This window comes from Mustela putorius, unplaced genomic scaffold, assembly GCF_011764305.1.
Source record: "Mustela putorius furo isolate JIRA1106 unplaced genomic scaffold, ASM1176430v1.1 tig00003903_pilon_pilon_pilon, whole genome shotgun sequence".
Classification (NCBI taxonomy): domain Eukaryota; kingdom Metazoa; phylum Chordata; class Mammalia; order Carnivora; family Mustelidae; genus Mustela; species Mustela putorius.
This window is the reverse complement of record NW_025422051.1, coordinates 2793145-2814990: the sequence shown is the minus strand read 5'-3', so window position 1 is coordinate 2814990 and position 21846 is coordinate 2793145. Positions and strand designations below refer to the sequence as shown.

At 38.5% G+C, this 21846-nt stretch overlaps 1 protein-coding gene and 1 non-coding gene across 4 annotated transcripts in view; both read left to right on the top strand.

Moving 5' to 3' along the window:
* The window catches only part of ZNF81 (zinc finger protein 81), a 110196-nt gene extending 92722 nt beyond the window's left edge, over positions 1-17474 (top strand). For all 3 annotated transcript variants that reach the window (XM_004754995.3, XM_013057565.2, XM_013057566.2), the window contains exon 6: positions 10075-17474. In XM_004754995.3, coding sequence (XP_004755052.1) covers positions 10075-11783 — 1709 coding nt within the window. In that variant the 3' untranslated portion in view covers positions 11784-17474. The remainder of the gene's footprint in view (positions 1-10074) is intronic.
* On the top strand, positions 7828-8041 carry LOC123388604. Its single transcript, XR_006603072.1, has one exon. It is a non-coding gene; the product is annotated as a small nucleolar RNA U3 (small nucleolar RNA).
* Positions 17475-21846: the final 4372 nt, after the last annotated feature.

Here is a 21846-nt window from a genome sequence, read left to right as displayed (position 1 = left end):
CCAGGACTCTGGGATCATGACCTGAGCCAAAGGCAGATGTTTAACTGACTGAGCCACCCAGGCACGCCGGGAAAGTTTGAATAACAATTTCGATTTCTGTAATAGACACGGTTATTCAGATTTTTCTCTTTCATCTTTTGTCAGACATAGTAAGTTGTATTTTTCAAGAAACTTGTCTATTTATGTTGTCTGATTTAATTCTGTTGTAGTCTGAGAATATAATCTGTATGATTTCTGTGTTTGGTCTGTCTTTTTTTCCATGTGTCTGTTGATGGGTATTGTGTTCTATAGGGTATAAATCAAGGTGGTTGCATGTTGTTGAAATCTGTTGCTTTACTGAATTGTAGGCTACTTGTTCAATCAATTATTTGTCATTTTAGGGGATAAAAACTGGCAGAGATTTTAAAGTTTATATGGATATGGAAAGGCCTTAGAATAGCCAATAGCAGTCTTGAAAAAGAAGGAAAAGTATTAATTAAGGTTTATTGTAAAGCTACAATAATCCAGGTAGTGTGGTTTTGATGTAAGGATAAACATATATAAATCAAATAGAAGAGAGAGTCCAAAAATAGACCCACACATATATGGACAACTGAGTTTTGTCAAAGGTACAATTCAGTGGGGTAAGGGAATTTTGTTTTTGAACAAATTGTGCTGGGACAAATGGGTATCAGTACTGGAAGAAAAATACCCTTGACCCGTACCTCACACCATATATAAAAATAACTTGAGTTTAATATGATTAAATTGTTTCAATTAGACCAACTCATCTAACAGATATAAACTGTTAACTATGATAAATACACTTTAAAAACTACTGAAAGACAAATACCATATGATTTCACTCATATGTGGAATTTAAGAAACAAAACAGATGAACATATGGAGAGGGGGAAAAAGAGAGTGAAGCAAACCATAAGAGACTAGAAAACAAACGGAGAGTTGATGAGGGTGGGTGGGGGTGGGTAAATATAGGTAATAAGTATCAAGGAGGGCACTCGTTATGATGAGCACTGGGTGTTGTATGTAAGTGATTTATCACTAAATTCTGCTCCTGAAACCAATATTACACTATACCTTAACTAACTATAATTTAAATAAAAACTGGGGGGAGAAAAACTACTGAAGGAACTAGATAGTGACCAAGGGGAATTTTTCTGGATCATCTTATATTGAGTAATTTTGGATTTTTACACCAAATATTATCAGGGTTATATTATAGTAACACCATTTTCTGTTACAGTAGGCAGTTTTTGTCATAGTAGGCTGTTAACTAGGTTAAACTCAAACTGGAAATGCTGTCTCATTTATGGTGGGTAGGAACTTAGATCTCTGCTCAGACTTGTTCTAACTTCTAACTCCTCTTCAAAATCTCCCTGCTTTTGTTTACTCCACTAGTACATGTTTTGTTTTGTTTTTCTAGAGAATATAGTTATTGTCTGTAGAAGGATTTTTTTAGGAGCTTGTTTCTCCATACTAGAGGTGGAACTAGAGGTGGAACTCTTACAATTGATTGTTGTGCATTGAACCTATATTCTGAGACCTTGCTAATAAATTCATGTATTAATTCTAGTGAGTATTTTTGTAAATTCCTTAACATTTTTTTGCATCAATTACCATGTCTTTTTATCATTTACTTTTTAGTCTACCTGCCTTTTTTTATTTTATCTTGAGAGCAAAAGTTTTCAGTCTTTCAGCATTGAGTATATTAGCTGTGGTTTTCGTTAGATGTCCTTTATTAACTTGTGGCAATTTCTTTCTATTCCTAGTTTGATGAAGGTCTTTAACATGAATGGGTATTAGATTTCCTGGGTGCTTTTTTTGCATTTGGGATGAACATTTTATTCTGCTGGTATGGTGAATTTCACAGATTTTCAGATGTTAAACTGACATTGCCTTACTGGGATAAACCCTACCTGATCATGATTATTAACATTTTTTATGTATTTCTTGAATCAGTTTGCAATAATTGGTAAGGACTTTTAGCTCTGTGTTTAAGTGAGGTATTAGTATTCAGTTTTAGGGGATATTTTGTTTACAATATCTTTGATTTTAGTATCATATTAATGCTAGTCTCATAAAATGATCTGGAAAATTTCATGCCCACCTTATCTTCTGAAAGAGTTTGTGTAAAGTTGCTATATTTGCTAGGAATTTTTAATGTTCATTCCTCTGTTTTGTGATTTTGTGTAATATTACTTTAAATTTTATAATTTTTCTTTAAATAGATGATAAAATATGCCAGTGAACTCATATGGATCTGAAGTTTTCTTTGTGGGATCACCTTTAATTTTGAAATTAAGTGTCTTTAACAGATATGGAAATATTCAGATTTTCAATTTCTTCTTATTTTGATTTCTTTGAATTTGTACATCTTATCTATTTTACCAAATATTTGGCATATGGTTGTTTCATAATATTCCTGTATCATTGTTTTAATATCTGTTTTATCTTCCACAATGTACTCTCTTTCTCTGAAATTGATAAAACTTCAGTTCAGCAGGAATATATTAAAAATCTATCTTTTTATGCACTTAATAGCATAGCTTCAAGATATATAAAGTAAACATTGACAGTGCTAAAAGAAGAAACAGACAAAATGTGTAATCATAGTTACAGATTTTAACATATCTATCTCTATAACTGATTTTGTCTGTTTAGAGACCAAAGAACCTTTAAAGATATAGAAGATTTGAGGAGAGCCAAGGTGGCTCAGTTGGTTGAGCATTCGGCTCTTATTTGGGGCTCAGGTCACAGTCTCGGGATTATGGGATTGAGCCCCACATGGGGCTCCACACTCAATGGGGAGTCTGCTTGAGATTCTCTCTGTCCCTCTCCTGCTGCTCCTCCCCCTCCCACACATGCTCTCTCTCCCTCTCTAAAATAAATAAATAAATATTTTTAAAAACAGTAGAAGATTTGAACATGATAAACCAATGTGACCTAATTAACATACAATAGGTCACTACATCCCACAACTGTAGAATATACTCTTTTTCAAGTGCATATGGCATATGGAGCAAAATAAACCCAATTTTAGGATATAAGGCTAATTGTAACAGATTCCAAAGGATTGAGCTCGTATGCTAAATGTTCTCTAATTACTGTTGAAATAAATTAAAAATGGACAGAAGGACACCAGAAAATATCCAAATGTTTGGAAAGTAAGCAACAAAGATGGAAATATCCCGAAAGTCAAAGAAGAAATCACAGTGGAATTAGAAACTGTTTTGAGCAGAATGATAATTAAAATATGGCACATCAGAACTTGTGGGGTGAAGCTGAAGCACTACTCGGATAGAAATATATTGGTTTATGGGGCACCTGGGTGGCTCAGTGGGTTAAAGCCTCCCTTCGGCTCAGGTCATGATCCCTAAGGTCCTGGGATCAAGCCCCACATCAGGCTCTCTGCTCAGCAGGGAGCCTGCTTCCTCCTCTCTCTGCCTGCTTCTATGCCTCCTTGTGATCTCTGTCAAATAAACAAATAAATAAATAAAATCACGGGGCGCCTGAGTGGCTCGGTGGGTTAAGCCTCTGCCTTCAGCTCAGGTCATGGTCTCAGGGTCCTGGGATCAAGCCCCATATCAGGCTCTCTGCTCAGCGGGGAGCCTGCTTCACCCCCCCCCCCGCCTGACTCTCCCTGCTTGTGATTTCTGTCTGTCAAATAAATAAATAAAATATTTAAAAATAAATAAATAAAATCTTAAAAAAAGGAAATATATTGGTTTATATATATCTACCAGAAATTTAGAAAGTTTGGTGATTAGAATTAGTAGAAAAATTGGTGATCTAACTTTGCAACTCAGGACATAAAATAATGAAAACTAACAAAGTCAAAACTTGGTTCTTTGAAAAGGTTAATACAACTGATAAATCTTTAACAAGACTAATCAAGAAAAAGCATGAGAAAACACAGATTATTAATGCCACAAATGGAAAAAGAAATGTCACTACAAATCCTATATATATCAAAAGGATATTAAAAAGATATTATTACCAACCATTTCCCACTACATTTTATAATTGAGACTAGATGGACACAGTCCTAAAAATCACAAATTACAAGGTATACCACAAAAAGAAAGAAAAAAATCTTAGTAGTCTTTTTATCTATTGAAAATATTAATTTATAACTTAAAATCTTTTTGCAGGGGCACCTGGGTGGCTCAGTCAGTTAAATATCTCTTGGTTTTCATTAGGGTCATGATCTCAGGGCCAAGGGATCAAGCCCTATGTCAGGCTCCACACTCAGTGCAGTCCATTTGAGTTCCTCTTTTTCTCTCCCTCTGCCTCTGCTCCTCCCCCTGCATGTGCGCTCTCTCTCTCTCTCTCTCTCTCTCTCTCTCTCATAATTAAATAAATAATATCTTTAAAATAAAATAAAATCTTCCTACAAACAAGCTCCCAGTCCACATGACTTCATTGGTGAATTCTTCCTGTTATTTAAAGAAGGAATAATGCCAATCTCATTCAAGTTCTTTTGGAGACAAAGAGAGAGAGAACACTTCCCATCCCATTTGATAGTAAGTGGAACGGTATTAGAATGAAGAATTACACTCCTTCAGAAAGATATTAAGAAAGTGAGTAGGGGGACGCCTGGATGGCTCAGTAGGTAAAGCTGCTGCCTTCGGCTCAGGTCATGATCCCAGGATCCTGGGATCGAGTCCCGCATTGGGCTCCTTGCTCAGCAGGGAGCCTGCTTCTCTCACTGCTTCTGCCTGCCTCTCTGCCTGCTTGTGTGTACTCTCTCTCTGGCAAATAAAGAAAATCTTTTAAAAAAGAAAAAAGAAAGTGAGTAGGAAGCCACAAACTGGAAGAAGATAATTGCAATACATAGATTTGATAAATGACTTATATTCAGAATATATAATGAACTCTTAGAAATCAAAAAGAGAAAGGCAGACAACCCAGTAGTAAAAGAAATGGGTAAGAGACATGAGTAGGTACTTTAAAAAAAAAAAAAAAAGAGGTATCCAGGGGCACCTGGGTGGCTCAGTGGGTTAAGCCTCTGCCTTTGGCTCAGGTCATGGTCTTAGGGTCCTGGGATTGAGCCCCGCATCGGGCTCTCTGCTCAGTGGGGAGTCTGCTTCCCCCTCTCTCTCTTCCTGCCTCTCTGCCTACTTGTGATCTCTCTCTCTGTCAAATAAATACCTAAAATCTTTTTTTAAAAAGAGGTATCCAAATAAATGGTCATTATGTATATGAAAAGGTGCTGCACATCACTACTTATCCAGGAAATGAAAATTAAACCCCAATGGGACAACCCTACACAGACACATATACACAAAAGAATGGATATAATTAGAAACACTTACAGTATCAAGTGTTAATGAGTATTTGGAGCAACTGGAATTTACATATGTCGATGGTAGGAATGTAAATACTTTCAGCCACTTTGGGAAACAGGCAGTACCTAATGGTGCTAAATGTATAGCTGTCCTGTATCCTAGCAATGCCACTCCTAGGCATTTACTTAAGAGAAATGAATGCATATGTCCACCAAAAGAAAGGTACAGAATGTTCATATCAGCATTAGCATAATTGCTAAGAACATGAAACACCCCAAGTGTCCATCAACAGGAGAATGGATTACTGTTGTATTGTTTTCTTACAATATGATAATACACAGCAATGAAAAAGAAAGAGCTACTGACACACACAAGAGCTTGGATGAATCTCAAGAAATTTATTGAACAGAAAAGCTGCGTGTGCAGATGAATACACACTGTATATATAGCTCAACTTATGTAAAGTTCAGAGATAAGCAAAACTAATCTCTGATTATAAGTGAATAGTGGTCTATGATCAGAGTGGTGGTTATCTCTGAGAGTCAGTGATTGACCAGGAAGAGCTGCAATGGAACATTCTGGAACAATTTAAATGTTTTATATTTTCATCTAGATGGTGGTTACATGGGTATGTATCTATAAAAAAATCACTGAGCTCTGCAGTTAAGATCTGAATTGTACTATGTAGAAATAACCTCAATTTTTTAAAAACAAAGAATTTCTTTTTTTTTCTTTTTTTTTTTTAAAGATTTTATTTATTTATCAGAGAGGGGGGGGGAGAGCGAGCACAGGCAGACAGAATGGCAGGCAGAGGCAGAGGGAGAAGCAGGCTCCCTGCGGAGCAAGGAGCCCGACGTGGGACTCGATTCCAGGACGCTGGGATCATGACCTGAGCCGAAGGCAGCTGCTTAACCAACTGAGCCACCCAGGCGTCCCAAAACAAAGAATTTCTTAAACACATCTTATGAGCCTATGAGATTATTTTTGGGGGATATTTATATAGAAATGGTATTACTTGATCATTGGGATATACATGCAGTGCACTAAGTATGCCCATTTCATTACATCTATGTCAACACTTGGAATTATGTGCATTTCTTATTTTGTGGCCCATCTAATGAATATAAAGTGGTATTGTTTCTTGTACTTTCTCTTTTTTTAAGATTTTATTTATTTATTTGAGAGTGTGAGAGAGAACATAAGAGAGACAACACGAGTTGGGGGCAGAAGGCAGAGGGAGAAGCAGACTCCCCACCAAACAGGGATCCCAGTGTGGGACTTGAGCCCAGGTCCCTGAAATCATGGCCTGCCCTGAAGGCAGACCCTTATCTGACTGAGCCAACCAGGCACCCTGTTTTTTGCTCTTTCTGATATCAGTTATCCATTTGGGTTTCCCCTTCAGTGAATTAGCTTGTTCCTATTATTTCATCTTTTCTAATGATATAGTTGTTTTCTCCTTGATTTACAGCTAATCTGCTCATTTTCTTTTCCACAGAGGCTTTACCCCCACTGAGGTGCCCCTGGTTATGGGTGTTATTTACTATCTTCTGAATATTTGTTCCTATAGGAATTAACTGAAAAGAGTCTTCCATTCTGAACACTTAAGCTTTTTATTTATATTCTGATGACTTCTATGCTGACACCAGTAGTTGCTATATTATAACTGGATTCTAGTACCACATTTATGTGCATATTAGCCAATTACCATAGACTATTTTACTTTATTTATCCTTCCTTAGTATGTGAAGAATTGGCATCATCATTGCCCACATGAGGAATCCTCTGACAAAATTACAAATTTTGTCAGATTCTGTTTCTTATTTCTTCCCACTTTGTTATCTTCTCTTACTAATTACTTTGCAATTCCTTTTTTTTTTTTTTTAAGAATACTATCCAGATACACTCTCATCTTAATTCCTAGTGGCATCACCCAAAAGCAGATCTGTATTTTCTTATGCTTGGCTTCTTTTATTCCTAATGAGATTTGCAGATTCGCTTCTTCTATCTGGTCCATCCTAAATGCTCCTGATAGATTTCATTACCTAAAACATTGCATTTATCTTTGTCACTGGCTTTACAAAGTAAACTTACAATTATTCCCTATTATATAACACATGACCAGTGTGGCCCATGTAGTTCCAGTTCAAGTTGTATCCATACAGTTCCTTAATTCATGCATTCCTCAAATTTTCACCTGATCTTTAATGCCTACCATAGATGAAGTTCATCTCTGCATCCAGGAACTTTATTATCTTTTGTTCTGCCTATCCAGGTAATAGACACTTTCCTATTGTTTCATTTCAGGTTATTATCTATTCCATGAAATGGCAAATTTATTGCCCTTCTCAGTTTCTGTTGCCCTGCCCCTCAGATGCTTCTGCCCCTAGTAATTTTTGGAAGTCCCTGAAAATAATAAGAGTAGGTTATTTTCAGTGTTTGAACACTAAGCATGAAGGGAACACTTAACACTATTAACTCACTGAATTTGTGGAGGATAAGAATATAAGAGGATTTTGCTATATTTCGGAGGGACTTTCAAAAGACTATACTTTCAGGGCTCATTTCTATAGTTTGTTACTAGAGAAGTCTCTCTGAATGTGTAGAGTATCCGAAACCACGAGGAGGAGGCACAGTGTTCTCTCCTGAGCATGAAGCCAGCTTTTGGTGTTGCTTTTTGTAACTGCCATTTGCTGTTGATGATGATCGTTTTTCTCTCCCTTCCGGAGGGACTTTTAAAAACTCTACTGAGAGGTTTCAGTAGAACACAGACTGTAATTGGAAAGTAAAAGCAGCAGCACCAGATAATAAGTTTCCTGCTTAGGCATTGTATTTCTATTATGATAGAAATCCATTAAAATGAATAGCACAGAAAGTGTCTGCTGTTGAGCTTTAGGGGAAAAAAGTCTCCCTAGCACTATGATCAGATTAATTTTTCAAAGCAAAAGGCTTAAACTGCTTAATGAAGCATAAGTACATGTTCAAATGGCACAAAAGAAAGTGCTAAGCAGGCTAAATGAAGGAGAGGGCATGAATGTGTCTTTTGATTCGCGAGTAAACCGGACTTTCGGAGGCAGTTTTGTGAGTGGCAAATAGAATGCAAGCTTGCACACGCGGCTGTTATCTAGGCTGCTGACTCTCCATTTATGTGCTGTTCATTGAATCTGTGGGCTCAGGAAAGGTATAGAGAAGCTTACTATTGCAGGAGCAGATTTTCGAGACTCTGATATGTCTCATGCATTATTCTGATAATGAAAACATTTGTGATTCCCACTCTGGGTGAAACTAGTTTATGAATTATGTTAAAGCTTATTTGTAGCAATAAAGATATAAGGTACAGTGACTTAAATGCTAAAGAATTTTACTTCTCTTTCTAATATCACAGGCCTTTGAAACACCTCATTGCTCATGTTTATTATGGAATCCAGGTTCCTTCCGTGACATAACCCCACCATCTCTTGGGGGTTTTTTGGTGGCACCTGCACATTTGTATCTGTGTTACTGCCAAGTCCAGATTTTAGTAAGCAAGAAGGTAGAAGAGGGTATAGAGAAAACATTCCTACTGTCTCAGTGCTCTGGCTTGAAAGTGGCACCCATCATTTTCCCTCCCATTCTGCGGATGAGAACATTGTCATGTGGCCATACCCAGTTTCAAAGGAGGCTGAGAAATGTTATATGACTAGGCAGTCATACGCCTAGCTTCTACTCTGTTAATGAAAAAGAATGATGAAACAGATTCTAGTGGACGGTTTTCAGCCTCCCCAGATAGCTTGTCTTCTCTCTGATTCTAAGCTTCTTGTTAGATGTATATGTTTTTAGGGCCAAGGAAACAATTTGACCTAGGTGGAGAGTTGGAGCATAGAGATCCGGTTATTGTTTGTATAGCACAGGATGGCTATGGCTACAGTATGTTTCCTATAGGTATGAACAAATTAGTTTTTTCTTGGTTCTATCGAGATATTGACACACATCACTGTATATGTTTAAGGTGTACTACATAATGACTTGACTTAAATCCGTTGTGAAATGATTACCACAATAAGCCTTGTTAAAATCCATGTCATAAAGATGCCAAAAAAAGAAAAAAAGTGTGTTTTTCTTGTAATGAGAACTCTTAGAATCTACTATGTTAGCAAATTAAGTTGATTTTTGAGCACACTGATTTGGTACTATTGCTAACAAGCAAAAAGGAGCAAGAGTCATGGATTTAGAATCAAAAGCTAATGTGAACTTGGACTCCAAATCACCGCCTCCAAACCTAGTCTCTGCACAGATATTTTCCCTTAAAACCTTTGTCTTTTCAATCTTCAGTCCATCCTACTTTATATCTCTCTATCCACCTACTTCATATCCTACCAAAATAGAGCTAGAATTCTTCTGTTGAATGCCAGTCTTCAACACTTAATAACTATATGTTTTAAGGCAAATTATATAAATAACCATTCTGAGCTTCACTTTCCTTATCTACAATAGGGAGATAATAATCGAAAATACCTCAAATGGCTTTTGAAAGGATGGGTTGTGTGTGTGTGTACACACACACACACACACACACATATACACACACACATATATGTATATATATTTCTTAGAGCAGTGCTTGGAACATTGTAAATGTTATGCAGGAATTTGGCACATAAATGCTATATGTGTCTCTCTTGTCATCATTGTGGCCATCATCATCATATTTACTGGTTTCCCCCATGTTCAATTTATATTAGTTTATGGGTACCTTTTAATCCTCTGTTACCTATTCATTGTGTCAATTTTACTGTCTCTCTCTTTTTAGATGGGAAGTTTGGGATTAAGACCTCACAAAAGAGAATTTCTGGAAAAGCTTCCTTTCACGGTGAAATGGAGGGTGAAGATACAAGAGATGACTCACTGTATTCCATTTTAGAAGAACTGTGGCAAGATTCTGAGAAGATAAAAAGATACCAGGAAAAACAGAGCAAACCTCTGAGTCATGCTGCTTTCATCAATAAGAAAGTACTGAATACAGAGTGGGATTTTGAATATAAAGACAGTGGAAAATTTGTTCATCCAAGCCCAAATCATATTCCTTCACCGAAAAGACCGCATAAATGTGACTCATTTGGAAAGAGTTTTAGGCATAATTTAGACATACATATTCCTAGTAAAAATAATGCAGTGAAGAACTTTGATAAAAATACCAGACATGGTCAAGTTTTTACGCAGAGCTCTTCTTATACTAACCATGAAAACACTCATACAGGAGTGCAGTTCTGTGAAAGTGATCAGTGTGGAAAGGTCCTCAGCCTCAAACAAGCATTCAGTCACAATCTGAAATTTCCTGCTGGGGAGAAAGCAGACATGTGTTCTGAATTTGGGAAGATCTTCACCCAGAAGTCACACCTCTTTCCACCTCAGAGAATCCACACTATGGAAAAACCTCATGAACTTAGCAAGTGCGTAGATGTGTTTACACAGAAGCCACTACTCAGTATATATCTGAGAGTTCACAGAGATGAAAAACTGTATATATGTACTGAGTGTGGGAAGGCTTTCATACAGAATTCAGAATTAATTGTGCATAAGAAAACCCACACTAGAGAAAAACCCTATAAATGCAATGAGTGTGGAAAATCATTTTTCCAGGTGTCCTCTCTACTTAGACATCAAACAACTCACACTGGAGAAAAACTCTATGAGTGCAGCCAATGTGGGAAAGGCTTCTCCCTGAACTCAGCCCTCAATGTACATCAGAAAATTCATACTGGAGAGAGACACCACAAGTGTGGGGAGTGCGGGAAAGCCTTTACCCAAAAATCCACACTCAGGATGCATCAGAGAATTCATACAGGAGAGAGATCCTACATATGTACTGAATGTGGGCAGGCCTTCATCCAGAAGGCACACTTGATTGCCCATCAGAGAATCCACACTGGAGAGAAGCCCTATGAATGCAGCGACTGTGGGAAATCTTTCCCTTCTAAGTCACAACTCCAGATGCATAAGCGAATTCACACAGGAGAGAAACCGTATATATGCACTGAATGTGGGAAGGCCTTTACCAACAGGTCCAATCTCAATACTCACCAGAAATCTCATACTGGGGAGAAGTCTTATATATGTGCTGAGTGTGGAAAAGCCTTCACGGACAGGTCAAATTTCAATAAACACCAGACCATTCATACCGGAGAGAAACCCTATGTTTGTGCTGATTGTGGGAGGGCCTTCATCCAGAAATCAGAATTAATTACACATCAGAGAATTCATACCACAGAGAAGCCTTATAAATGTCCTGAGTGTGAGAAGTCCTTCTCCAAGAAACCACATCTCAAAGTACATCAGCGAATTCACACGGGAGAGAAACCGTACATGTGTGCAGAATGTGGAAAGGCATTCACTGACCGGTCCAATTTCAATAAACACCAGACAATTCACACCGGAGATAAACCCTATAAATGCAGTGACTGTGGAAAGGGCTTCACTCAGAAATCGGTCCTGAGCATGCATCGCAATATTCATACATGAAAGTAACCCTTTTTCTTTCAAATGAGCAAGCCTTATCACAGAAGTCAGGTCCAAGTGTGTGTTATAAAATCCATCCAAGACAGACCTTCTATGAATACGCTGCATGGTCCAATGCATCCATCCAAGCCTTTCCCACCTGAGATGAGAAAAATTATTCAAAAGAAACCCTCTACGAATGTGTCGAATAAAAGGGACTTTCCATGTTTGCAGGGCCTCACACACTATAATAGAATTCATACTGGGAAAAATGCTGTTGGTATGATGCATTCGGAAAAGCCTCCCTTATAGAAAGTATTATAAAGCAAATTGTTACCAAATTCTTTATAGATGGAGCTCCATTTGTATGTATTCTATACATACAAACGTATGTGGAGGACAGTCATGTTTACTGTGTTTTATTAAGCCATGTGAAGTGGCAACAAAATGAAAGGGAGAAAACAAAATCATGTATCTGGTATGTGGACCTACTCTCAGTTCCATAGGGTATTTGTGGCAGAACCCATTACACAACAGGAGGAGTTATTGAATTGAAATTCTTTTTAGAATTTAATATGACTGTGTCCATCAAATATCTTTCCTATTGAATCCTTGTGTGAGTCCACAGTTTTAAAGTCATTATGGTTTTATATATATACACATCGGCAGACATAATCTCACTTGAACACATAAATACACATAAATACAGTCTTATCATTCATACTGGTTTCCACGACATCGTTTGTTTCTCTTCTTTCATTGTGGTGCAGTGGCAAAACAGCCAGAGACCTCTCCCATCCTTTATGCCTACCCCTTTGCAATGTTACTCTCTTTTTTTTTTTCTTTCTTTTATTAAGAGGTAGAGAGCTCTCTACTCCTTGACTCTGAGCTTGGCCATGTGATTTGCTTTGGCCAACGTACATTAGCAAAGAGATTCAAGAGGCTGGAGAAAAGTCTGCCTTGAGTCTTCTCTTGCTGCTTTCTGGAATTCTGAGACCTTCACATGAAGAAACTAAAGAGTACTCTAATGTGGGCATGAGAAACCGTATGGAACAGAGATGAGCGAGCACAGATAGGAGGCCTCTTAGACCAACTCCCAGTCATGAAAGTGAGACCTTCCTCAACCTCCAGCCCCAGCCAAACTGGCCCACGCCAGAAGAGCCATACCAGTTGCTGCAGCTGACCAAAAGAATTATGAGATACATAAAATGCTTCTTGTTTTAAGCTACTAAGTTTTGGGTAGTTTGTTGCACGGAAAACGCTAAACAGTACCTTAAAGTATATACTCGTTGGGGGGATTATACAAAACACAAGACGTGGCATTAGCTCTGGGCCTGGGTGGCAGGTAGAGACTGGAAACAATGAGGAAAATTGTTAAGAAAGACTGGAAAAGACAGCAGCTCATATAATTTACTAAGGAAAAGAATAGCAAAACAGTCACCATGCTCTGTGAGAAGATAGAGAATCTACCAAATGAACTTGTGGATCTGGCTAAGGAGATTTCCATCAGAATGTTGAAAATATCAATTTGCTGCTTTTCAGCTGCAAAAGAGAGATGAACTAAGGAAATAACTGTTCCATTTACAAACAGAATTCAGAAGAAATACAAAAAAAAAAAAAATCCAGGACTTGCTGGGTTGGAAAATAACTATTTCTCACATCTCCAAGTTTCTCCAGTCATCAAAATAATCAAGATGAAAAATGGTCTCAGGGTAGAGATCAAATCATGGAAATGGCTATTAAGACCCTCTTAAAATGTGTGAAATGTTTAAGTTGGTGTTTTGGGGACTCTCAGCTAAACCAAATGGCTTCTAAAAACTTCATTACATTGTCTGCCCAATAGCCTGATGCATGGCTAAAGTAGAGAGGGGCCTGTCTTAAAAAGAATTGTCATTGTGACATTTGGGGCATGGAGTAAATACAAATGAGATTTGTGGAACACCTATAAGGTTTCTAATAGAGTTTTACTACCTTCAAGTTAGACTTAAAAGAATTGAAACAGTCCAAAATGAAAAGCGGCCTTGGACTACCTTCTCTAACTTCTATGAATGGGAAGCAAGCAGAGAAAGTTATCAGCTGCCATTTCTTACGGTAAAAGAAGGATGTCTCAGAAGACCCGAGAACAATATATTAAAATGGACTGGGAAGCCATTCCCAGGTAGAACTGTGACCCAGTCAAGAATCATGTGCTGCTGAAGCAGGGAGACTTGTCAACATTTGCTCTGTGGGACTTCAGAGTTGTTAAGGAACAGTGACTAAGATGTGCCTCATGTTCCTCCCTTCTTTTAAGTGAGAGTATCTACTGCAGTTCAGTAGTCCCTAGCTCACCAGTGTGAGTGTGTGTGTGTGTATGGGCGGGGGTGATGGTCAAATAACTTGTCATTTAGCTCACAGGTCTCTGGATCAAGAAACTGAGAAATTGTACCCAAGGAGTTTCAGCCACATCTGAACCTGATACAGAAGACCTGAGGTCCTGTATTTGAGCCTGATGCCCTAATTTGGAATGAGACATTTGGAGGCCTTGGAATGAGGGTGAACATATTTTGCATGGTGTGGTAATATAAATAATTAATGACCAGAAGATAGTGTTAGATAGAAAAATGTTAACAAATTTCTACCCTCCCTATATGTGTGTCCCTTTTCAATCTTCATTTTGCTTTGTGTTTCAGTTGGGCTAATTTCTATTACCCTATCTTCAGGTTCATGGATTTTAACCCCTTACCCTGTTAGGTCTGTTTAACCCCTACTTCTGTTAGATCTACTGATGAACTCATTAAAGGCATTCTTCATCTCAGTTATGTTTTTTTTTTTTTAATTTCTAGTATTTCCATTTGACTCTAAGAGTTTTCATCTTTTCTGCTGAAATTCCTCATCTGTTCATACCTGTTGTCCACACTTCCCACCATCCTCTCTAACACGTTAGTCATTGTTAATTTTAATTCCCTATTTGATAGTACTAACGACTGGGTCAGCCGAGTCTGGATTTTTTTTTTTTTATTGCTTTGTGTCTTAACAGTGGACTGTTTATTCTCGCTGTTTTGCATCTAATAATTTGTGGCTAAATGTCAGATGTTGTATGTAGGAGAGTAGGAACCGAGGTAAATAATATTTATTTCCTGGAAATAGTCATGACTGCTCTTCTGATAAATCAGTAAGGGGGGAAGGGGGAGTCCATCTAGTCAGAATTTGGACTGGGTTTAGGTTTTGTTGTTGCTGTGGTACCTGCATTGAACTATAAACTTCAAATTTCTCAAGGATTACCTTGGGCTTAGGGTAGGCACTGGTTTTCCAGATAATTTTTCTCAGTATTCTTGTACCACCCTTGCCTTTAGGCCCTTCCTGTGTGCCTGCATCTCAGGGAAGATCTCTCTCCATGCCCGTGTCCCTCCTGTAGTAGTAGACTGCTGTTATTACTTGGGTCTTGGTAACCTGATGAGTAGGGGTCAGGAGTTGTCCTGGGCCAACCTCAGTTTTAGGCAGGACTTATATCCCTAGGTCTTGCAGGACTTGTATCCCTAGGTCTTGAGGGTGGGTTTGTTTGTTTTTTCAGTGATCCCATTCCTCCCTGTTGGTAAACGGCCTTTAGTGTTTTGGCTCAGGATGATTATCTGCCCTTCCCCCGTGAATGGAAGATTTTTTTCCTTTTCCTTTTTCTCTAGCCACAGTGGATCTGCACCTGTGTCCTGGGGGTGACTGGGTTTGCATCACTTCCCCCAGTGGTTTAAGGCTTTTGTTCTGTAAGGAAGTAAGGTCCCACTGGGGCTTTTTACCATTTCTGTATCAGCAGCTGTCCCCTTGCATGCCTACACCACAGAGAGAGGCCTTCTCCAGTCTCCTTCCCTACCCCCATCATTTCTTGTGAGCATCCAGTGGAGGTCTGTAGCAAAGAGCCTGCATGTGAAAGCCAACTACCCTTAGGTCTCCAGTTCTCAGGGGTTCTATATCCTCATGCTATTCCACACTCAGCCTTTAGAACTTCATTAAAACTTCTTGCTGAAATCTTACTGCTGGTACTGTGGACCCGTCTTCCTTCTTGCTTTGCCACAGGTGAACCAGTGACCATTTCCTATCTCCTCTGAGACACTTGTCTTATACATCAAGATAATTGGTTCTCTGCGGTCTTAGTTCTTTGATGAGTTAAGAGAAGTTATGATTTTGTAGATTACCCATATTTTTTCTTCTTCTAAGAATGGGAGCTATGCTCTTTACAGATGACTACATCCTAGGCAGAAGACAGAAGTCTGGATGGTCTCCTTTGGCCATTAACATCAGAATGTATGCCCCCCTTTCAATGTGACTCTTCCACTTCACCCATCAAGAGATAGAGTCCACTTCTCCAACCCTTAAAACCGGGCTTAGCCATTTCTTTGGCCAATGGGACATTAGCAAATACGACACAAGCAGATGTTTGAGAAGTGCTGACACTCTGAGGTTTGCCCACTTTTGCTCCTCTTTGTCCTAAGGACAAGTATGAGAAGGCCTGGGTTGTGCTGTTAGATGCTGAGAGACTTCATGGAGCCGTGATGGCATAGAGGTGAACCATCCCCATTGCGGTTCCCTACACCAACCAGATTTTCATCTGCCAGACATACAAATGAAGCTATACTAGCCATCCAGCCCTGGTCAAGCCCACGGTGGTCAGTAGCATCTGAGATGACCCTGCATGATCCCCATTTCCTGGTAGCCACTCCTTTGTAGAATCCCCTCCCCAAACTTGGGCTGGATTTAATGACTTGGTTCTAGTAAACAGAATGATGCTGAGGTAATGGGATGTCACTTCCGAGGTTAGGTTACAGAGAAACTGTGGCTTATGTTTTCAAGTACTGTCTCAGATGGCTCACCCAGCTGCCATCTCATGAGGCAGATCTATGGAGAGACCCATGGGAGGGAGTTTGGGAGCATATCTTCCCAGTCTAGCCTTCAGATGAGACCATAGCCCTAAATGACAGCTTGGCTGCAACCTTATGAAGACCTTCAGCCAGAGATACCCTTCTGAGCCTCACCTGAATTCCAGACCCATGGAAACTGTGAGATAATAAATACTTGTTTTAAGCTGCTAAATTTTAGGGTAACTGGTTATGTAGTAATAGATCAGTAATACACTGGCACAGACTAGAAAACCTCTGCCATCCATCCCACCCACCCCAGACAACTCAGAATCATGGATTAAGTATTGATTGTTATAAGTGCTAAGTTTTGGGGGGCTTGTTACCCAAAAGAAAGCTAACTAATACATTTATTATTTATCAGATTTCCTCTTCCACTCTTCATCTCCAACAGATAACCAATACTAATCAACTACTATGAACACTTTCATGTTTTAATCTGTGCTTTTAATTATATATAGACATACATACATTCCCATGCTTATAATCAGATAGAAGCTATATAAAGATTGTTTTCTTCCTTGATTTTCAAATAATGGGATCATGTCATACAACTATCTCTGCATCTTGCTTTATTACTCAACAATTATTTTGAATGGTTGCATGATAGTTCATATGGATGGATATGTAATAATTTATTCAATCTTTTTCTTATTAAGATTATCCACACACACACCTTTTTTTAACTTTTTTTGTCACTAGGAGCAATGCTGTTAAAAATATTAAGAGGTATCTCACCTTTTAACCTCTTAATATTTTTATGCTAAGCAAAGTAAGTCAATCAGAGAAAGATAATTATTATATGATCTCTCTGATATGAGGAATTTGAGGGCAGGAGGTCGTGGGGGGTAGGGAGGGAAAATATGAAACAAGATGGGATTGGGGAAGGAGACAAACCATGAGAGACTCTTAATCTCAGGAAATAAACTGAGAATTGCTGGGTGGGGGTAGGGATAAGGTGGCTGGGTTATGGACTTTGGGAAGGGTATGTGCTATGGTGAGTGCTGTGAATTCTGTAAGACTGATGATTCACAGACCTGTACCCCTGAAGCAAATAATACATTATATGTTAATAAAAAAAAATATTAAGAGGTAGTTTGCACAGTGGTTAGGTAGATGGGCTCAGGAACCAGTCTGCTAAGGTTTTAGTCCTAGCTCTACTAGTTAATAGCTATGTTACCTTAAGCAGGTTAGCTATCCTTTTGTCCTAGTTTCTTCAGCTGTAAAGGATGTTCACACTAGTACGCATCTCCTAGATTTGATATGAGAAGTGTATTAACTGCTCAGGGCCACCGTAACTAAGCAATATAGCTTGAGTGGCCCAAAACAACAGAAATTGCTTGGTCTCACAGTTATGAAGGCCAAAACTCTGAAATTAAAGAGTCAGCATGGCCATATTCCATCTGAAAGCTCTAAGAAAGGAGCTGTTCGGTGCCTCTCTCCTAGTTTCTGGTAGCCTCAGGCATTCCTTGACATTAGATGCCCATTTTCTCCCTGTGTATCTTCACATTGTGTTCCCTTTGCATGTCTGTCTCTATGTCTGATTTTCCTCTTCTTGTAAGGACACAAGTCATATGAAATTAAGCCCACCCTAATGGCCTCATTTTAACTTGAATACTTCTGTAAAGACAATTCCCAAATAGGTTTATGTTCTGAGATATTGTGGGTTAGAACTTGGACATGGTTTTTTTTTTGGGGGGGGGACAATTACCCATAACAAGGAGTTAATGTACTTGTTTGTATAAAGCACTTAAAACTGTGCATGAAGTGAAGTTCTCAGTGAGTATTAGATGTACCCCACTTCCTGTACTTGCTCAGGTCCCTTCATAATTCTCTATGCTTGGCCAGGATATGAGAGCTTGTCTGTGGCATCTTAGTCTCATCTAGGTACCTAAAGAAAATGTATTGGGTAACTGGAAAAGCAGGCCTAGGACCAAGGTTTGTGCTACCGATATTTGAGGATCAGGCCAAGAGGGATTCATCTACAGAGCATAATGGGAAGGAGCAGCCAGAGAGGTAAAAACATACCAGGTGAGCAAGAGGCTCCCAGAAGACTGTATTGGAAACACCGTGGAAGCAGTGTTTCAGTGGGCAAATTATCTGGACTGGAGGTCAGTTCATATGAAAACAGAAAATTAGTTCTAGGAATTTGTGACAAGGATGTCACTGTTAACTTTGATGAGTGTTATTTTTAAAGTGAATTTGACTAAAGAAAAAAACTGAGCAAACCTGAAGGAATTTCTGAACTCAAGTAATGTTACTTCACCACAAAACTTTTTCGATAGAAAAATATTAGATCACTGGGCTGTATTACTCTATTGTTGTCTGGGTTATACTAAGAAATGCGTTTTCAAGAATCCTATTTGACTCCAGGCTGGAGTTGGCCAGAAGTAGAGATTGCATGAGATTTGGGAGATCAGAGTGAAGGAGCAACCATTACTCTACAAGTTTAAGATTTGATACAGTGAAGGACAGATGCAGTGGTACCCAGGACGTTTTAATTTTTCCTCACTCTCTTCCATTCTGTATTCAGCCCTTCTTTGTGTCTCTCAGCACTGCTGACCACCAGTGGTCCCAGGCCCACCATCAGATGCTTGGCTGAGGCCCACGAAGGTGGCAGCTTTTCATAGTCTTGTCTAGAAGCTCTACCTTGCCCTTCTCAATTCAGCAGTCGAATGTGCCTGGCTTCTCAGATTTTCCTGTAAGCTGGGACTTACCCACCACCCATGCCAGCATTTCTAAAGGGTGGTTTAGTGACTTCTCTTACCCTCCAACTCCCCTTTCCATACCTTTACTTTCCCAGCTACTCCCACAGTTGTGCCTGGTCAAATTCATATAAAAAATTACTTATTCCATAATAATTATAGAATCCACTTCCCTCATTGAACCCTGATTGGTAAGTTACTTCCTTTTCCTGAGAATCTGGTAAATGTTGCTCTTTTAAAACTGAGTGATGCCATTGAGAAGTCTTAGACTAATCCCCTTCCTTTTTTTTTCTGGTACCTCTCTGCCATATAATCCTTTTTTATGCACGAAGTTAAGGATCTTTGGAAGCATATGTGTAGGTCTTGATGCTTGTGAAGTAATTTTAGTTACAATGAGCTGTTTCGATCATGATTCAAGCCTTTCATTTCAGTGAAGTATTTTATAAAATTTTTTTCTGATGGATTTTTTTCTGATCCATTTCTTTTCCAAGGATGTCAATTATTGCCTATATAATATGTCTTTGTCATCTCCTCCACCCATTTCGTACCAGTCTACATTCATTTCATATCAATATTATTTTTGCTTGTGAGTGATTGTCCCCCACCTCCCATTCAAAGATAGTTCTCCATGAATCTCTCATGGTTCTTATTGTCTGGACATTAACAGCCAATGTGCTCAGATTTATTTATATTCCTGGGCAATAAAGATAGAGAATGTTTTTCTCCCTGGAGAAATTCCCAGAAATCTGCCTACATTCCAATAGGATAAAGATGTTTCTCTCTCCAAAGAGGAGGAGGGGCAATAAAATGATAAAGCAATATTACTTTTCCCACATTTTAATTATGCAAATTTCTAACTATGTAGAAATACTGGAAGAACAGTACCATGAACACACGTGTCTAACTTTCATCTAGATTCAACAACATATATGTAAATTTTTTCCTAAAAACTTGATGGTAAGTTATAGACATAGTGTTACACTCATAAATACTTGAGCACCCGTTTCCTAAAAATGAGGACATTCTCCCACATAACTGGATTATCATTATCAACCTAATTCTATGATATCTCATAGCCAGTCTATTTTCCAATTTCTCCCATTGTCCTCAGAGTATATTTTACAGCTTTATTGAGGTATAATTAGTACACATTACATTAGTAATTAGTAATTCTATTTACATTAGTAAATAGAATTTGATGAGTTTTGACATATATGTGCACCTTTAAAAGCTTCATGACAATAGAAATAATGAACAGATTCATCACTCCCAGAAGTTTCCTTATCCCCCTTGTCATCCAACTGTCCCTCCCTACACCATTCTCCCATCCACAGGCAACCACTGATCTGTTTTCAGTCATGATAAATTAGTTGTATTTTGTATAAATGGAATCATAAAATAGGCACTTTTGTTTGGCTTCTTTCATTTAGCATAATTCTTTTGTGATATATTTGTGTTGCTATAGGCATCTATATTCATTCCTTTTTATTACTAAGTGGAATTTCATTATACACAAACATATATATATATATATATATATACCAAATTTGTTTATCCATTCATGTGTTGATTAAAATGTGCTGTTTATATTACAAATAAAACTGATACGAACATTTATATATAAGTCTGTGTGGATATAGCTTTCATTTATTTTGTATAAATATCTAGGAATGAATGGCTTAGTCATATGGTGAGTGTATATGTTAACTTTTTAAGAAACTGCTAAACTGAAATAAGTCAATCAGAGAAAGACAATTATATGATCTCCCTGATATGAGGAAGTGGAGAGGGAAAGTGGGGAGTTTTGGGGGTAGGAAAGGAAAAAATGAAACAAGATGGGAGCAGGAGGGAGACAAACCATAAGAGACTCTTAATCTCAGGAAACAAACTGAGGGTTGCCAGGAGGAGGGGGTAGGGAGAGGGTGGTGGGAATATGGACATTGGGGAGGGTATGTGCTATGGTGAGTGCTGTGAAGTGTGTAATCCTGGCGATTCACAGACCTGTACCCCTGGGGCTAATAATACACTATATGTTAATGAAAAATAGAAGGAAAAAAGAAACTGCTAAACTGTTTTTCTGAAGTCATATACCAATTTTATATTCCCACGGGCGGTATTATAATTGTTCCATTTGCTTCATAGCTTTGCCCTCACCGGGTATGATTATTCCTATTAATTCTAGCCATTTTAGTGGGAGTAAAGTGGTATCTCACTGTGTTTTATTTTAATTCTTTAAAATATTTTATTTATTAATTTGAGAGAGAGTGAGAGAGCACAAGCAGGAGGAGAGGCAGGGAAGGAGAAGAAGACTCCCCGCTGAGCTGAGAGCCTGACACGGGGCTCGATCCCAGGACCCCAGGATCGTGACCTGAGCCAAAGGCAGACGCTTAAACTGACTTGAGCCTCCCCGGTGCCCCACACTGTGGTTTTAATGTACTCTCTCCTAGTAACTAATGCTGCTGAGAATCTTCCACTTTTTTGCCATCTTTATATCAT